Source organism: Centroberyx gerrardi, chromosome 14 (assembly GCF_048128805.1).
Source record: "Centroberyx gerrardi isolate f3 chromosome 14, fCenGer3.hap1.cur.20231027, whole genome shotgun sequence".
Taxonomy (NCBI): domain Eukaryota; kingdom Metazoa; phylum Chordata; class Actinopteri; order Beryciformes; family Berycidae; genus Centroberyx; species Centroberyx gerrardi.
In genome coordinates, this window is record NC_136010.1 from 25,242,250 (window position 1) to 25,262,228 (window position 19,979).

At 43.9% G+C, this 19,979-nt stretch overlaps 1 protein-coding gene across 3 annotated transcripts in view; it reads left to right on the forward strand.

Annotated features, from left to right (window-relative positions):
- The first annotated feature begins 515 nt into the window (after nucleotides 1–515).
- The window catches only part of LOC139916610 (copine-9-like), a 63,064-nt gene continuing 43,600 nt past the window's right edge, over nucleotides 516–19,979 (forward strand). Inside the window, exons 1-5 of one of the 3 annotated variants that reach the window (XM_071905536.1) lie at nucleotides 516–537; nucleotides 691–775; nucleotides 2,722–2,762; nucleotides 15,964–16,010; nucleotides 19,515–19,618. In XM_071905536.1, coding sequence (XP_071761637.1) covers nucleotides 696–775; nucleotides 2,722–2,762; nucleotides 15,964–16,010; nucleotides 19,515–19,618 — 272 coding nt within the window. In that variant the 5' untranslated portion in view covers nucleotides 516–537; nucleotides 691–695. Of the gene's footprint in view, nucleotides 538–690; nucleotides 776–2,721; nucleotides 2,763–15,963; nucleotides 16,011–19,514; nucleotides 19,619–19,979 lie in introns of those variants that run through there. The other 2 variants (XM_071905535.1, XM_078288261.1) reach the window with 2 other exon arrangements.

Genomic DNA, 19,979 nt, shown 5'->3' on the forward strand with positions numbered 1-19,979 from the left:
AGTAATACCAATCAAGTGAATAAATAACCAAAAGACTGAATGAATGAACAAATAAAATAGGCCTAATGAATAAATAAGTAAGTAACTAACTAAATAAATAAATACATAAATAAGAATCGAATTAAGCAACCAAGCAAGTAAGTAAATAAATCAATAAATACATAAATTGAACTTAAATTAAATTAAAATACATTAAATGAAATCATAAATTAGAACCCAAGGAAAACACAAAGCTCCCGAGACCCCCCACCCCCACCTGTCGATTGGACTGCGCGGCGGGCGAGAGAGAGAGAGAGAGAGAGAGAGAGAGAGAGAGAGAGAGAGAGAGAGAGAAGAGAGAGCAGGAGCAGTGTCGCCGCCGCCCGATGCCGCTGAGCTCCTCCGGTTCGCTGCGCGCTCCTCCTCCTCGGCACCGGACAGACACGCGCGGGGAGCGCACCGGTGAACGCATGAGGGATGAATGAACTTTAAATCTTGCCTTCACAACTTTACCGCCCCCCCCTCCCTCTCTCCCCTCCTCCTCCTCCTCCTCCTTCCGTCCATCCTCCCCTCACTCACTCCTCTATAGAGAAACACAGAAGATGGATTTATCCCTGCAGCCACCATCCTACTGTGTATGACCACGTTTTTGGATTCTTTTTTCTTTTCTTTTTTTCTCTCTCTTCCGTGGATACTCATCAGCGTCGCGAGTCGAGATGATGGCATCAATCGGGGAATTCGATCCGCTCAACACCAGAGTCCCCGCAACTAAAATAGAAGTTACCGTGTCGTGCCGGTAAGGTCAAACCCTCAGTGTGATATCGGGATATCGGTGTGATATCGATAGACCATAAGCCCACCTGAACTCAGGTTACCCTGCTCTTTTATTTGAGGAATAGACTTGAATCTGTCTGGGATGAAATTCATGTTTACATCATAGCAAGTAGCACCAAATTGATGTTTAGTTATATGAGAATAGAATGTTTTAAATGTGGGAATGGCACAAATTAATGCTTTAGTGTTTTTTGTTCATATGTGGTCACACAGTTTACCCTGTTTGCCACCACACCACTAACCAGCACGACTAAATATAAACCCCCTTTTCCCCAACACCCTGCAATTTGTTAGGTAATTGTTTCCAATGCATTTGTGGGAATCAATATATATACGCAGCAGGAGAAAAAGACACACACCTTCTGAAAAAGAAACAGATGAGTTAGGCCTGTTATTACATCAAATTTACACTTTCTCCTATTTTTTTCTCAGAGAGGAGCTTGTATAATTCCCCCGTGATTATCATCAGGTGTGTGTGTGTGTGTGTGTGTGCTTGCAGTGTTTGTTTGCTCTCTCTCTCTCTCTCTCGCTCTCTCTCTCTCTCTCTCTCACACACACACACACACACACACCCCTCAGTCCTGATGCCCTTGACTCTCCCAGGCAGCTGAATGGTGAATCCCATCAGCTGATTAACAATCCTATAGACTCTCAATTGTCTTGACTTCTTGAGTTTGTGCCCATTAGAACCAGCTGATGACCTGTAGATTAACACTGATATGCAGAGATGAGCATGCTTCATTATTGGACCTGTTTGTTGTTTATGAATCCACTGACAGTGCAGGTGAGCAGTGTGTGACAGGTGACTCAACCAGTAGGAACACTGGCTGTAAATAATAATCCTCAGAGCTTCAACAGCTGTATTACATAATGATATAAATGTTAGAACCACGAGATAAAGCAGCAACGTCAGTGTGTGAAGGATCTATTCTATTCTATTCTTGTCTAGTCTATTTCTTCTGTTCTATTCTATTCTCTTCTATTCTACATTCCTGTCCTTTATACCATTTGCTGTTTGCTGGTTGACTGGCAAGCTGCCTTAGCTGACTGACTACTGACTGACTGGTGGACTGACTGACTGACTGACTGACTGACTTACTGAGTGACTGACTGCCTGACTGACTGGTGGACTAACAGACTTCCCGACTGACTGACTGACTGACTGGTTGACTGACTGACTGGTGGACTAACAAACTTACCGGCTGACTGACTGACTGACTGGTTGACTGACTTACTGACTGACTGGTGGACTAACAGACTTACTGACTGACTGACTGACTGGTGGACTAACAGACTTACTGACTGACTGTCTGGTGGACTAACAGACTTACTGACTGACTGACTGGCTGACTGACTTACTGACTGACTGGTTGGCTGCCTGACTGGGACGGAGAGACGGGGGGTGAAATGCTCTGGCTTTCAAAGGTTTTCAAAGGATTCACATTTTCAAAACACCTAGAATTGATTTCCAGACAATCGAGTCCAGGTAAAATCTAGCTTGGTTTTAAGCTGCTAATCTACAAACTCGCAGTACTTTGTCCGACCTGTTTGGCCTTGTACTGTGGGCTGCCTGCGAGGGCTTTGGTAACGTAGCCAGCAGCCAGACTCTTGTTTTTCAGCTGCAAACCTACTGTATTCTCTTCAGCCTCACTGCGGCTTGTATTGCAGGGACTTGAGAAAGGTTTGGTAAGACAGCTAGTTTAAGATGGCGATGTTTTCAGAATAATTTGGGGACACATTTTAATCTTCTGACCCACTTTTAGGGCTCAACTCCGTCTTTTAGAAACCCTCAGGAGAGTGAAACACAACCCAGATACAAATGGAATTCAGGAAATGTTAATGACTAAAAAGTTTGTCTCGAAACTGAAAAGACCAGTTTCTACCTCTGCTGTCTCTCTGTTTCCACAGGAGTCTACTGGATGTGGACACATTCTCCAAGTCTGATCCTGGTACGTATGAACTCCCCACTGTCTATGATGAATATGCACCACAATGCTGACAATGACAATGAATAAGTTATTGAACATTTATTATTTTGTCAGTGTCAGTGTTTTTTCAGTGTCTTTCCAGGATAATAATTTTCTGCTAACCAATTCAGATGCTGAACTGAAGATATTTCTATTCTCTTTCTCAGTTTGCATTTGGCAAAGGATTTTTGGAGATGCATTGTCTTGCTTTAAAAAAAGAATAACAAAATTGACAAGGTTCATTGAACGGTCGGGTTGGCTCGTTTTACACCCAATATCTCAATAAAACAATAGCTATGGTCAGGAATTGCACTCGCAGAAAGACAAGATGATGTCTTATTTTCTTCTGACCAGGTAGCCTACTGGGGCATTTGATAGACTAGATTTCTCCATTTTGTTTCTGTATGATTTGTTTGGACAGCAGAGCTAGTCTTGCTTCTGTACAGCAAGAAAGCAGTAAGATTTAAAGAATGGTGTTCTTTCCTCCTCTGGCTTTTGCATTGGTAAACAGCTCAGAAGGTCAGAGCTATCAATGGGTGACAACATTGTGTTGATAAAATACGGGAGTGAGGCGGGGTGGGGGAGAATAAAGAATCAGGAGGCACTGAAAAGTCAAGGTTGAAGAGAGGGTGAAGCTGGGAGTTTGGCAGAGGTGTGAGATGGGGGCAGTAAAGAGATGACAGGGGAAGGAAGACAGGGGACGCCTGCCTCTGAAACCACATGTAGCCGTTCTGGTCTGGGACTGAAGTCGGCCACAACCTTCTCTCCTGTGTCTCCCATACTAAACTCCCATGCTTCTTGGCCTCTTCTTTCCAAAAGGATGCTGGCAGAGAGGGAGGTATGGGAGGCAAGTGAGGGAGGAAGAGACGCTGGCTATGTTTCCATGCACAGAGTAACCCGGCTATTGGCCATGAGGTCTTATTCAGGTTAAAGGACCACATTGGCTTTTTGGGAGTTTGACCCATTGGTCACCTTACCCAATATGTGACGAGGGGATTGGCACCAAAATCATCTCTGTGTCTCCGGTAGATAGATGCACATGCTAACGCTTTAGCATACAGTATGTTAAGTAATCGTAGATGACTAGCATTATCCTAAAAGTATGAAGATAGACCTTTTAGTAATCCAAAGGTGGTAGTGGTTTTTATTCTTTGGCTGTAGATTCATTATTTCTGAAAACAAAATCTCAGTCTTCATCATTAGTGAAGTCCATTACAAATCAGCAGCAGCTGTTTAGCTGTCTGGCTAACTTTGCTCACGTTACGCTCGAAGTCTTGCAAGAAGAGAGATCTTCTGCATTGACAGTGTGTTTTTTTTTGTCAAATTTTATGTCTATTTCACCAATCCCCTAAATAAGCCTGGTAGGTTTAGATGCACCATTAAAATTAACTAAAAATCCAGCCTTAGAGCTGCTACAAGTTCTCATTTTCTCACTTTTAGGATGATGCTAGTCACCTACAACTACTTAACATACTGTATGCTAAAGCTAAAGCACCAGACAGAGCTAGCTACCGGAGACAGAGATGATTTTGGTACCAATCCTCTCTTCAGACATTGGGTAAGGTGACCAATGGTTGAGAAGTAGAACCCGCACACCGAAGTATTATTCAACTCTTCATTTCATGACAATGTTTCGATCCCTGATGGATCTTTGTCAGGTCAAATTACAATTCCAGGTGACCAATGGGCCAAACTTGCAAAAAGTCGGAGTAGTCCTTTAGTCCTTTTGAGTCTCCCTGTTGCCATGAATTAACTAGTGAACAGGATATTTCTGTCTACCTGTGGTGTCCCCATCACAGAGAGAACAGTCCACCAGCAAAAACACTAAGAAAAGGTTCAAAGGGCCAGCTCCCCTCTTTGACTGAGCAGTAGGTTACTTCTAATACAGAAGAAAGAAATGATTATCCATGGCATGTTTTTTGTTGACATCAAAGCGTACCAATACCTGTGCGAGTCTTTGACAGATGGCGAAAACCAAAAGTGAAAAGAGTGACCAGTTTAATATCGGAGAAAGCCAGGCATCTTGACCTGGTTTCTCATAATCGGAGTATGAGCTTAACCGGATTATTCTAACCCAGTTATGATGTTTCCATGCATCGACCCGAAATCAGGTAACCCAATTAAGAGCGGAATTCTCTGTGCAGCTAAACGCAGCCAATGATGAAGTCTGCATGCAAACCAATGCTCAAATTTTAATGGGGAAGCTGCAACGAACACATGGTTGATGTAAACCATTCATTTTCAACTCAAGGTCATAATCAGAGTATTACCTATTAGTATAGAGTGCTGTGATTTAGACATATGGAGAGCTGTGATATTATCCGCATTATTAGAGGGCTGTTTGGAACTGTATCCATATCATCTGAATAAATATGTCCACGGGGGTTTGGCCAGCATGCCTTCAGTTTGCTGAGATGTTTATGTTTGCAGCTGCTGCCTGCTGTTTAAATCCAGTCTTTATGACTGTTGAGCCTCATTGGATATCTTGCAGGAAAGTTACACAGGAGCAAGTGAAATGCCATAGCAGCAGTGTGACTGGAGTTTATGACAGGAAGGAAATAATCGACGTCGCTGGAGGCATATAGGGCAGAGGAGATTGACCCGCTCAATCAATGGAACATTCTTTTTCCACTTCATGTAAATGGCTTAATCACATTACTCCCATAATCAGAGCTATGGCAATAATTAGATTGTTGTTTGTATGTACGGTAAACATAGTCATCGTACGAGGGGATTTAGCTGCTGTTTTCCCTTATGTCTGGGACTGAGAGGCTTAACAGTGTCGAAGGTCGGTTCAACTCTCTTTTCTGGTAGTAATACCCTCCTTTGGCTCATTCAGGATTAAGAGGTAGCAGTCAGTAGGTGGCTCAGCCAGATATGGCTGGTGTTTTGAGACCGGGTGAGTCACTCTGAGGAAGATATTGTCTCTGCTATCGTGTAAGACATTCATAACACAAGAGCCAACTTATCACAATCTATATATACCCTAGGAGAGGTGGGACTAAGTAAGAAGAACAAAGGAACAAAAGATAATAGCAGGGTACACACTCGCACTCTCAGCTTGTATATTCCCATCCACACCACATATTGTTTCATTATTGGTGAACTAGAGATATATTTTGTGTGACATGATTATAGCCATGTAAACTTTTGCATATTTGTCAGAAAATGGTGAGAAGTAATATTAGGTTACTTCTCACTGACTAACAATTTGTCTTTATTCGCAGTGGCATTGTATTTATATTAATGGAGAAATTGGTAGAATCCGGGGGCATTGATTCATTACCACCTAAGGTTTAAGACCCTGCATCTAATATCATTTTTCAAACTGAAGCCTGCTTATATCGACTGCATTTCTGAGGGCAAGTGGAGAAATGACTGATGACTGACAAGATATTACTTTTTGCTCGATGTGATAAATTATTAGATGTAGGTCACCGGATGCCCAAAGGGAACATTAGTCCTGAATGCGCACCTGATGTGATTTATTGTATTATTTTATATATGGCTTCCAAATAGATTTCCGGCAATTTTTGCTTGATCTCCGCTTTCCATTCTAATGATAAAAACTGAAGGATCAAATTTGGACTCACTTAGGCTGAGGTGTGAATAGTGCCACGCCTAAGTCGGGACCCAGTAGACACCCATGTTGGAATCACTAGAGTTTAGAAGTCACCTGCAAGAACCCGGTTGACCCATGTGTTCCTACAGCAGGACAGGGGCCGGTTGTTGCGGTTGTTGTGGGGGAGAAGAGAGCAGCGTCTGGGTAAACAGACCCAAACGTCAGAGTGATTCATGTTGGATGTCAGCAGCTGTAGCAGCGTCCCCATCACAGCTAGACAGAGAGAAACAGAGAGAGACACACACACACACACAGAGGGAGACATTGAGCAAGAGACAGCAGCTGTCTCTTGCTCATGCACTCACACACACTCACACACACACATAGTTGCCATGAGGTGTGAGAAAGCGAAAAGGGAGGGCGTGTAGAAAAATATGAGAGAGGTACAGTGGTAGCCAGTGTTGAAATACACATTCATATGTTTGTCCTGCCTCAAAACTGCACCCAATTCTTTTGTGAACGCACAAATAATATACATAAAATGAGTATATTTAAATCTAATGTCTCTCAACCAATTACTAGGCCATTCCTTGTGGATTACAGTGGCTAAAAAATGGATTGTCCAAACCACAGAACTTGAATGGATAGAACAGTCCTTCCACTGTTTGCCATGGTAATTTGGCTAGTAGCCTACAGCATAAAATGGCTATTATGGAATTTTGAGGGTTAATTGCTATGGTGACAACGCAAGTCTGGGCATTAAGGCCTAAAGTGTGTCACACTTGCTTGAGAACTGTGCAGATGAGTCTGTTAGCAAACTGTCAAAACTCAACTGAAAGCTAATGTTAGCGATGAGGTTAACAGCATTATCACAGACTGTACTTCTCTCTCTAGCTCTTCTAGTCAGCATTAGCATGTTAGCAATCCATGGCAGCAAGGAGACAGAGAAAGCTCTCACCTCAGCCACTTTATATGGAAGCTAGCCCAACGGTAGCCTACACATGGCTGCCACTCCGACCCAGAACGTTGATTTGAATGGGAATGACTGTTCTATCCATTCAAGTTCTGCGGTCCAAACATTTCCTCTTGCTGTTGGACATGTGTATAAGGGTCAGAGGTGGAGAGAGAAACAAAGAGACAGACTTAGAAAGAGAGAGAGAGATAGAGACAAAAAGATGGTGAGAGAGCTGGAAGCTATGATGATGATGAGACCAGCAACAGTCCTATGAGGTTTCCAGGGATCAAGGTTATAGTGATCGATAAAACACATACAGGGACCGCTAGAGAGACAAAAACACAGACATGGCACATGGAAACACAGGGCTAGACATGTGGACGCACACACACACACACACACACACAGAAAGAGAAAGAATAAAAAGAAACAACCCGAGGCTACACCACTTTGATGAGGCTGGATATCAGAAACGGCCCTTTGCTGTACCCAGTGATCCAGGTTGGTGGTTTCCTCTCTCAGCTGATTGCAGTTTTGAATCTTTGTTTGGTTTGTCTCAGCTGAGGAAACCATAGGTGTTGCAACACTACTCTCTGTGATGGCAAAATGCGAGAGACGTGATATGAAAGGGCTTTTTTCCCCCGCCTGTTTTCCCTTCTTTTTCGAGTTTGTCTCATCAACCATGCCAATAGTTTTGGGCCAAATCTGCGTGCCAACGTGTGTGTTTGTGTTGCCATAGCTTTATGAAAGAATGTGCCAAGACACCAAAGCAAGGCGCTAAAGTACCTCTCCTTATCTCATTTATTGATGGCTCGGGAGAGTTTGTCCTTGGGGATGTTGTGTCACGTTGCCTGGTCATTGTGTAAATTAAATTTGAGTGTCTGTTACTCTGCCATCAAATTACCCGCTGCCTTTCTTTATCTGCCCACACGTCTATGATGTGTAATGTCGCAATCAATGTGTGTGTGTGCTTGTGTTTTTGTCTTGCGTTTGATGCGTTTGAGGGAGGCCTTGAACTCTAGGCATTTTGTACAGTAATGCAATCACCCATGAATATGTTTATTCTTTACTCTTGGTTCGTAGCTTTGAGAGAGAGTTGGTCATGTTCACCGATAGCGATTGAACTGTCGAAGATCCTATGCTTTTACCACTTGTGAATGTATTTGGGTCTTTGCTTTAAGTCACAGGGAAATGTAAAAGCAACTGAGTGTTTTTGAAAACTGCTATACTGTATATCTATAAGTAAAAGTTTATTTAGTATAGCACCTTCACAAGTCACAAAGTGCTTCACAAGAGTAAAATTGTTAAAAATAAAAATAAGACCATAAATACAGTAAAAAGAAACAAACAATAAAACATAACACACAAAATACAAACACTAGACAGCACGAAGCGAGACAAAGGCCAGTTTGAATAAATGAGTCTTCAGCTGCTTTTTAAAGGCATCAACAGAGACCTCAGATCGTATGTCTATAGGAAGAGCGTTCCACAGTGTCGGAGCCACCACTTCAAAGGCACGATCACCTTTTGTTTTCAGTCGGGCGCGAGGGACAGCCAGTAAGCCCTGGTCAGAGGACCTAAGTGACCTACTGGTGATATAAGGATGGAGCAGGTCAGAAATGTACACAGGTGCCTGACCATGCAGGGCTCTATATGTGAAGACAAGAACCTTAAAATGAATCCTGAACTTGATGGGAAGCCAATGTAATGAAACTAAGATGGGTGTGATGTGAGTCATCCTGCTGGACCTGGTCAACAGCCTTGCAGCAGCATTCTGGACCAAGACGGTCCAGAGACGACTTGCTGAGGCATGTGAAAAGGGAATTGCAGTAGTCTAGCCGGGATGATATAAAAGCGTGAATGATCATCTCTAGCTCGGGTTGTGATACAACTGACCTGAGTTTGGCAATGCTTCTTAAATGGAAGAAGCATGTACGGGTCAATGATTTGATATGCTGATCAAAGTACATAGACTGATCAAATATAACACTGAGATTTCTAAGATTAGACTGTACAGCTGAAGAAAGGGACCCAATACACTGAGCAACCTTGGAAGCTATGCTATCTGAAGCAATGATAAGGACCTCAGTCTTATCTGCGTTCAGCTGTAAAAAGTTGTTCGCCATCCAGTCCTTAATGGCAGTCAGACAATCGTGTAAAACAGTCAGTTTGTCAGTCTCATCAGGCTTAAAAGAGACATACAGCTGGATATCATCAGCGTAACAGTGATAAGAGATACCTTTAAATTTGCTGATAATATGACCTAAGCATATACAAAGCAAATAATATAGGACCCAAGACAGAACCCTGAGGCACACCACAGGAAAGAGCAGCAGCTTCAGACGTGTAGGGACCAAGCGACAGAAGAACTCCTATCAGAGAGATAGGAGGAGAACCAGTTCAGGGCGCTGCCAGAGACACCCACCCACTGCCTAAGCCTTTCAGTCAGGATGCTGTGATCTACAGTGTCGAAAGCTGCGCTAAGATCCAGCAGCACCAAAACAGAACATTCACCCACATCAGAGGACATCATTATATCATTGGAGACTCTGAGAAGAGCTGTTTCAGTGGAATGCTTCTGACGGAAACCAGATTGGAATTTATCTAAAATGTTGTGTGCATTCAAGACAGCAGTGAGTTGTTTGTCAACAACTTTCTCTAAAATTTTTGAGATAAAAGGCATTTTCGATATAGGCCTATAGTTTTTGGGAAGGGATGGATCAAGATTAGTTTTCTTCAGGAGTGTCTGAACAACTGCATGTTTAAAATAAGCTGGGACACAACCAGATTGCAGGGAGCCATTTATAATAGCGACCAGACATGGACCGATAGACCCAAGTACATCATTAAGCAAGGAAGTAGGTAAAACATCTACAGGGCTTGAGGAAGGTTTCATACTGCCCACCAGATCAATGAGGTCTTGTAGGGAAATAGGAGAGAAGCAGTCTAAAATTGACAGCCGAGTTGGATAAGCAAAAAAGGGAGTAGAAGAGGGGATGATGCTAGCCCTAACATCTCTAATCTTATCCACAAAGAAAGAGAGAAAGTTACTGCAATCCTTATTTGAAATGACAGGCACATCAGGAGGTGCAGGAGTGACAATGTTGTTTATGGTGTCAAACAGGACTTTAGGGTTGCGTTTACTGGAGGAAATTAGGTTAGCAAAGTAAGAAGCCCTCGCATCCTTAACCATGTTGTTAAACTCAGTTATAAGGTCTTTGTAATAGAGACGATGAACATGCTTGGTGGATTTCCACAGTCGCTCCACCCTCCGACATTTACGCCGGCAACAACGAATATCGTCATTTAACCAGGGGGATGAATTTACGGAGGGAACAAGTCTCATTTTACTAGGAGCCACTTTATCCAAAACGGTGGAGCACTGTGTATTAAAGGAGTGGACCAGACTAGTAACGTCAGCGTGAGAAGACAACACTGCGCTTGGGTCAAAAGCTGCAGAGAACTTCTCAGCTGACAATAATAAAAGGACCTGACGTCCATCATTCAATGTGTCTAAATTACAGAGAATCCAGTGTGTTATTATTTTGTCTGGTAAGTGTCACTTCATTCAAATGGTAGACATCTCATTTTGGAACAAAGCCCTCCTCATGCACTATGGTTTGCCTTGCTGTTAGTGAGCGGAAGCCTCGCATTGACACACACTACGCTTTAACATATTCCAGGCATGCGTGACCTTAACCATGTTTAGGCCGCCCTTGGAGAGACGCAAACGGCGCTCATGCATTCTTCCCGATTGAGTAAAATTCCTTTTCGGTTTGCACGCCGCGCTCCTCCGGGAATTGAAATCCCCGAGGAGATAATGGGCTGGCAGAAATAAGTTCTGTCATTTGGTCAGAGACAAATGCAACGCTATGATACGTTCTTTTGGACCCAGATAAAAATAATGGAATTCATGAGCTATTTTTCTTCTCATTTCCAGTTGCTATTGTACCGTACTTGCTTCCGTTTTTTTTGGCGCGACCTTTCTGCACTTGGACTTCTGAAGTGACCGCTTTGAAACGCACTTCAAACTGGGTCGTTTCAGGTTGCACGCAGTTCAGCTCTTAGACAAATTTGATATTGCGCTGATATCATTTCAGCTCTACATTACTCACAGCATCACTGATGACATTGGATTACTGAAGCTGCTAAAGTTTAAGAGAAGACACTTCTGAACTGGAGTCAGTGCATTCCTGAAGCTACATGCCACTTACAATATGTGTGTGGTATTATCTCAACCTTATCCACCACCACTGGTTTTTGCACTCCTAAACCCGCCACTGTCAGACTCCCATACAAGCGTCCCACTTCTCTTATATAACACCAGTGTAAGGAGTGCACCGCTCTGCATTTTGCAAGGGGAGAACTGACAGTTTTCACCGAAATACACGGGTGTCTCAGTCCATTTAAATCTTTAGAAGCTACTGCCTCCCTCCTGAGCTTCCAGGCCAAAAGGCATTAAAAGTAATTCCAGCAAATCTCCAAATAATAATGTGCGTGCGTTCGTGATCGTTCTGTTCAATAAGTTATACCCCCTCCCCTCGCCTTCCTCAGGTCTCTATGGCAGATCTCATTGAGAAGGTAATGAAGTGTATGTATTACACTCTATATGTATGATATTCGCATTTGCTCCTATCTACAGTGACTCATCAGCAGGTGGGAGTTCGTGTTCCTTTACAGCATTGCAGGTGTGGTTTGATTTTTGAGAGTTTGTTCCTGGTCCAGATCCAAAAATCGGTTTTAGTACCTGCTTTAGAAAGTCTCTCATCTGGATACTTTCATTCTGATACACACAGTCACCAGAATATAAGTATATTGTTGCAGTCTATATCTGTTTTATTTGGTTCAGCAGCAAGTTCAGACAATTTTGCTTTGCCCTTTTATTATGTTTCTAGTACTGGGGGCAATTTTCTATTAGAGGCGAGTTGCTGCTGCGAAATGATAAAAGGGAAAACACCATGAGTCTTTTGTCATTGTCAGTGCCAAAACTTTGTGAAATGTGAATCACACAAATGGAGTATATAGAGAAGTTTTTTATTACTATTTATTTTTTTATTACTGACTGACTGAAGGAACTAAGGATGGAGGGTTTTATTCGACTTTTGACCGGCGTGGCATTTTCCTCATCCGTTGTGTACACATTATTTTGACCAGTTCCACTTCCACAGCCAGGTCAATTATAATCCAATGATGGCTCACGGGTTGAGGTGAATGAAAGGGAAGGTCTGAGTCATGAGGTCTAAATAAAGGTCACTGGTCTCTTTCTAATTACCTCTGAGGTCTCCTAATGAGATCTGAGGGAAGAGTGAGCAGCCCTGTTGAATCAGACGGTCCTGATGGCCTGCGCCAAGCCCTGTCGCTCAACAGCCTCACACAGTAACCCGGGTCCGCATGCTGTTTTGGTCGTCTTCCCTTCTACGTCAGGAGCGTGTTGATATCCATATGACATTGTCTGATATGACAATGCAGCACGCTTCTTCGTTTTTTAACACGTTTAGCAATTCAGATTCAGATTCAACCTTGCATCTCCCTACATGGTCTCTCCCGCTGCAGGTGAGCAGCTTTGTCACGGTGGCTCCCCAGAGCCTCGAGGATTGGCCTTCAAGGGGATCCAGGCTTTTTCCTCGCCTTATCCCTCTCTTGGCAGCAGATCAATAGATTAGCTGGGATCTGCGCCCGCCCGGCCTCGCCTAAATTGCCGTGCAAGAGGTGTATGCGTGAGGGATTTCGGGGCGGCCAAGCCCTTAAAACCTGCTTACCTCCCCCTCTGCCCTGACCGAATTCTGCGCATCGGAGTTGGATTTCTACCCAATCCTCCCTCCACGTCCCGTCTCCCCCTCTCCTCCGCCTCTCCCTCCATCCTTCTCCCTTTCCCCACACTGCATCCCACCCGACCGCCTGTCTCGTTCCTCCCCTACCTTCAGTCACCCTCCCCTCCTCTCTCCAGTCCCCCCCCCCACCACCACCACCACCACCACCGTCACGTCTCCGTTTCACCTCACAGCGAGCAGCTTGTGCCCCCGAGAGCCTGCACGTAAAGCCCGTAGCGCCGCGTCTGTGTCTGCCTCCCCTCTGATTATATTTCCCCGCGGTGCAAATCCAGCAGACAGGCAGCAAGAAATCCACAGTCTAAAACCTTCACACAGGTGACTGTCGCTGTCAGCTCACTCGGCATTAGCCGGATAAGTCCGAAAGTACACTCTGCCATTTTCAATTAGACTCAACACACAGATGGCACGGAAATTAAAATATTAAAGGGGACCGACGTGTCTTTTTTTAGTCTAGACTCGCGGGCATGTACGTACTGTAGAGACTATGCGTTCTTTAATTCCCCGTTAGGATCAGCTCATACACCGTGATTCAGTTAAGAGGATGAAGGTGATAGCACAGGGCATTGTTAAAATATCACTTTGTCCGAAGGAAATGGAGCTGAGATCGCGCAACTTTCCGCGGCGCTGCAGGAATCTTCTTATATCGGGCCGCGGATCCTCGCTCGCCAGCTGCCGCAAGAGAACTTAATATGATTTGCGGTCAATTCAGATTCAGTCAAGTCCGGAGTCACCTGGGTACCCGTCCTTTTCCCGGGCCAGACTATTATAGGGAGTCGGAGTCGGAGTAAGGGTTTGGAGTGACAATGAATCGCCTTGTGATTTGGCTGCTGTGTGGCTGACCAGATGGGCCCTTCCTTTCCCAGTCACTTTCCATAAAGCATGCAATCAGTCAGGCTCTCCGGCCACGGCTGACACTGAGGGAGCCTCGGCCCCGGATTAATCCCGGCCCCCTGTCGGCTCAAGGTGCCGTTATCCCGCGCCCTTGGGGGAAACATCCACTTCCCGTGACTTTGATCTCAGAAACCCAGAGAAAGAGCCACATTTTCTCCATTTCTTTCACTCAGACTATAGTCATTTCAGTTGGTGAACAGAGAGTGTTTTGCTATGACTTTGATAGGAGGTGATTTTTTTTTTATCCCTGGGCTGCACAGAACCAATCACTGCTGTCATGTGAAACTCTTTACCTCCAATGCTGTCGTTATTGTAATTTAATTGGAAGCTAACAAGGTCATTCATGAGCTTTTGTGACTTTTGTGATCCTCAGATTCACAAAACCTGTTTAAAATGCACTGCATGTTTCCTATATGGCCAACAATCTGAAAATAAGAAGTTACAACAAATACAAGACAGAAATACTATGCATCTAGATAACTAGAGACACATCACCTATCCTGGTTCAGGTTGATGTAAAAGGGAGATTCCTCAACATCCCTCTCACTAACAGTGCATAACAGTCATTCCCTTACTCATACTGGGAACCCCATCCATCACACTGCATACCTTGCGTAACGTGAATAACAACTTTTGATCACATTTTCGAGATAACCGTCGAGGTTTACGTAACGCTGTGGGAGCATCAACCCCAGGCGTTAATTCGACACGGTCCGAGCAGAGGTTATGTTGTTATTTTTATAATTTTTTTTTTTGTATTCCGCTCCAATTCTTCCAGGGGAAGTCACATCACATCTGGCTTGTTATTGTGGAAAGTGGCCAAGGTGCCCTGCCTCTTGCCCTCCCTCCGTTGTCTCCCCTCTGTTAATTGCTCGTTAGGAGGGAAAATGTGGTTTTAATCGTCTGATGGTCCAGACAGTCTGAAGTTCATTAGAGCTAATGTCCAAGCCTCAGACAGACACACAGCGCCTGATGGTGCCCGTCTAGATGCGTACAGCAATACTCGGCCAATTATTAATACACCCCATAAGGAGCTTTAGTGGGTGCTGTTTGTTTGTTTGCGTATACATGTGCGTATGGTTGTGTGTGTGTGTGCTTGATCTGAACATGACAAAATGATAAATTGGTGGGTCATAATTGAACTGCTACTAGTATATTGCATATTTATGCTGCGCTTCTCAAAAGCAATATTTCTCCTTGGTGGATGAATGTATTGTTTTGTGAACATTGAACCACGTATAATGGCTCGTCTGGGGACCCGTACTGTAATTACCACCGCTCACCCAGGCTACCTTTATTTTGAAAAAACCTACTTTGGAAATTATACTACAGACATGGCAACATAGACCCAGGCAATATTATTTAATTTGGCGGCCAGGATAATGCTTTTCAAGGAGCCATTTTTTCCTGTTTGTAATTATAGATATTGATGACAGGGAAAAAGGCCTGGCTGAGGGTGGTGACAGCATATCTGCAAGGCAGCAAGTGGTGCAGATTGATTACTCCTGCATTGTTATGGAGGTAAACTTGGCAGAAAAGTGAGAAAGGAGAATATCGCTCTACTGTGTTTTCTATTTAGTTCAACTGTGTTCCCAGGTTGCTCCGTTTTGTGTGAATGTTCCTCAGCTGTGACCAGTTCAGTGTATACAGACTGAATATGCATAATGTCCTATAATCAGCCTCTGTGTCTCATTATAGAAAGCAATTCAGCTTAACAAAGGTGGTCTGATGGTTTCATTGATGAATTATTGACTATGCTTCTAACACAGTAGCTCTGATGAAAATGGACATGGGTCACATTGATTTTTGTGTGAGTGTTGGTATCTATCAGGTGCAGCGGTGGCCATGAATCTCTGAACTGAATGGCTTCTTCTTCTCCCTCTTCTCCTTCTTCTTTATCCCCACCTTCATCTTCGGCTTCTCCTCCTCTTCCTCCCCCTCCAGTGGTTGTGCTGTACTTGCAGGCTGTGGGAACCAAAGAATGGAGGGAGGTGAGTTGACCTACCTTTTGTTCTCCAGTATTAACATTTCTGTCTGCCTGTCGACCAAAAATGTGCTGTTTTTTCAGGAGGCGCATCACAGAACTTGAATGGACAGAACGGTCCTTCCACTGTTTGCCATGGTAATTTGGCTAGTACAGCATAAAATGGCGATTATTGAATTAACCTCTTCTTCCCTATCACCCCTGCCACTGGGTCCATCATTACAAACGCAGGTTGCACGGCCAAGCTTTGTTCAAACCCACAGAACTTTATTTTAAATTCTAGTCAAGATAACAAGTTTTCCAAAGACACCAAATGTGTCATGCTGAATTACAGGGAAATGTGTATAAAATTATGCACAATCATCTAGATTTTTTCCATTTGATGTAATGGTGCAGCCATAAAAACATGGCGTCTTGTATTTGAATATTTCATTCAATATAAGCAGCTAGAGCTTCAAGAAAGAGTTGGAACGAGCAGATACAGAATATGGATGTGACATTGTTGTACAGTTAGGAATTTGTTTTTTCTAACTTTGAAGCTGCTTAAGGGGATATTTAAGGGTAAAGTCAGGTAAAGTCAGGGAACAAGGGGTTAAGGGTTTATTTATTTTATGGTGACAACGCAAGTCTGGGCATAAGGCCGTAAAGTGTGTCACACTTGCTTGAGAACTGTGCAGATGTGTCTGTTAGCAAACTGTCAAAACTCAACTGAAAGCTAACGTTAGCAATGAGGCTAACATAGCTTTATCAAAGACTGTACTACTCTCTCTATCTCTTCTAGTCAGCATTAGCATGTTAGCAATCCATGACAGCAAGGAGAGAGAAGCTCCTTTGGTTCTTGCTGCAAAACTTCTCACCTCAGCCACTTGCTGTTGGTTTATACAGAAGCTAGCCCAATGGTACACATAAAAATGGCCGCCACTCTGACCATCCAGGAACGTTGATTTGAATGAATGACCATTCTATCAATTCAAGTTCTGTGAGGTGCATATAATGAACCTTGCTGCCAATGAATTTCAGTCAGCGCCAAGAGAGGAGAGTAGCACAATGCAGTCCAGAGGCAACTCACGGCGCACCCCTGAGAATACTATTGTAGAAAATTGAAAGAGTCAACTTCGTCTCTTGCCCACACAAGTGGAACCGCTGTCTAAAATGGGCTCAGGTAGGCAATAATCCCTAAGGCCCACATACCTGCCCAAAGCTGATGAATTAATAGTGGAAGTTAGAAAACAAAATGAGGGGCATATTACTGCAGGGTTAATAAAGTTAGAGAAGAGGAACTCACATTATGACTCAGAATTACTCAGCCTGCCAAAGCTCCCAAGGAGAGAGATGCCTTGTGGGCCTCATCAAATATGCAGTGTCTGCTCCTCTCGGTTTCTTGCTGTCTCTGTTTCTGATTTTTTTTTTTTTTGGTCATATAACCTTCCATTCACTGCCTCCGCTTTGAATTCCTTCTCTTTTTCATTTTTTTTTTTTTTCAATACGGCTCCCTCTCTCTCTCTCTCTCACACACACGCACACATTTCCATATCTTCTTTCTCCCGGGGGAACCTCTTTTTTCCCCGCTCTAATTTGCCTATGACATGCCGTTTTTTAAAGTCGGTTTATTTACCCATTTGCACATTCAAAGTCAGCGCTGATGTGTCAGTGAGGGCTTTGCCGCCGCTGATCCGCTCACGACCAGACGCCTCACACCTTCCCGTTTGGTGTGTCAGGGCTTAATCAAAAACACGGCATGAACTGCGCCGCAATCAGCGGAGTAAACAGCTCGCTGCCAGCCGTACACATATTGACACCGTGAGCACATAATTGTGCTTGAACGCGAGCCTGATAAATCCTTTGTTTGCTTTTGACAGCGTGCTTTGCATCGCGGCGACACCTCGAGGGAGATGGGGAAGATTATCGAAAGAAAAACAGTGAGATTGTTGAAAGATAAAGCGAGAATGGAAAAGGAGAAAAAGGGCTGTGGAACAAATCATTTGGGAGTAAACCAGAGTGAGACATTTTTTTGCCCCCTGATACCTGACATTTAAGGGCAATTTCCTCCTTTTCAGGGGCAATTTTATTGAACTATGAAACAATACATTTGCGTTGCATATTGGCCAATAAACACTCAATTTGTACTACTAGCATTTGTTTCATTTTAAATCATAATATCCAACATGCCTCACACTTCTTTCGGCAGCCCTTAGAGAAGACTCTCTGTCCCCAGCCAGGTTGTTTTAGTTTTTGTTGCTGCAGTGCTTTGTGTTGGTCAGCATTTTCTCCTACTGGCTGCATGGTGCCAACATTTTCTACTGCTTTAGGCTGCGTACTCGTTTGTTTTCCGATCAAAACCCGCTTTGTTTTTCTCACCTAAAACACACTGGAAAGAATCGGCCGGTCATATCGCTCTCACGAATCTCCTACGGTGGCCCACGAGGGACTGTAGTTGAATTCACGTGTGACGACAAAGTCCTAATTATGGGGGACTACTTTTTGCCCTGTTATTTTTCAATTTCACAGGCATTTTACGAATTTTCAAGGGTAATTTTGCCCCGAGGCCCCATTAGCTTCCGACCCTGGAGTCTTTTTCAGTACGGACTCCACTGAAGCATTATGGATGAGGGATAGTTAAAAGAGAAATGGGTGAAAGATGAATGGAAATGCGTGGTGTCACTAGTGAAAAATCGCCTATATGGTATTACTATATAGTCTACATTGACCGCTAATTTTTTCTTCTGCTGTTCCACTTACCCTACAACCATTAGAAACATTTCCCCCAGCAACAAAGCAATTCACTGCCGTTCACCCACAATGCCCCTGCACCTATTAACCAATCACGCCCGAGTGAGATTATCAACCAAGAGCCTCCAGCCCCCGAAAATAGAAACAGTACGAGGAAATATCATGGGATTTTCCCTTCGGGTCGATACGGCAGGTAGGTTCTGGGGTCCAATAAACTCCCCTGCAAGGCCTTGGTAATGGATAGGCTGGGGACAGAGTTGATAGCCAGGATTATGTGCACTGGGCACTAAAGACATGAGCCGAGGTATTGAGGCTGCGTCCAGGCAGTGCCGGGATCAATAGCTCATTACACGGTGCTGCCGGTACCGGGCCACGGAGGACGCGGCCGCTAGTCCGCCGGGGGGATTACCGGTGTGATTGTCAGGGAGATGGAGAGGCGGCCTGGCCCAGGAGGAAGGCTGGGACCGGGGCGGGCGCCGGTCGAACGCGGCACTCTGATGTTTAGCACGTGAATACATTCAGTGGGATATTTATGTGAAGGAAGCAGTGATTTGTCTTGTCTCTCTTCTGTATTCCAGTCCTGTACGAAACTGTATTGCGATATAGATTGTTGCTAAATCTCTCTTGATGTCTCGAATGATTTTTTTATTCCCTCCTTTCTGAGTCGTATTTTCCCTGATCCAAGCATAATGGCTCATATATTGACTCTTGAATCAATGCTGCCATCACCACCAATCACCACCAATCACCACCAATCACCGCTGTCTCTCTGTTTTTCTAGTTTGGCAGGACGGAGGTGATTGACAACACTCTGAATCCAGATTTTGTCAGGAAATTTGTGCTGGACTTCTTCTTTGAAGAGAAACAGAACCTGAGATTTGATGTGTAAGTAACCTGATTGTGAACTTCTTTATTTCTGAATATGAATATAAACCGATAAGTGACTGCTGTCGCTTCACTTCGCATGTGCATTCGGGGTAATCGACCTAAGGAAGCAGCACCGACTTGGTGAAAAGCCATTTCTCCTCCACTGATATGATAGATGAAGAAGCCAATCACTGCTAAGATTAGATGTCCAATCATGGAGGGAGCTGAAAGAAAGGCCAATTACGAGCAAAACAGTAGGGCACTTGCTCATCCCATTGATTAAATCACTGTCAGTATACCCACTTAGCTATTCTGTTCAGTTCACCTACCTCTTATCCACAATCAATAACAGGGAAAGATCACTTACGTGCCTCTGTAC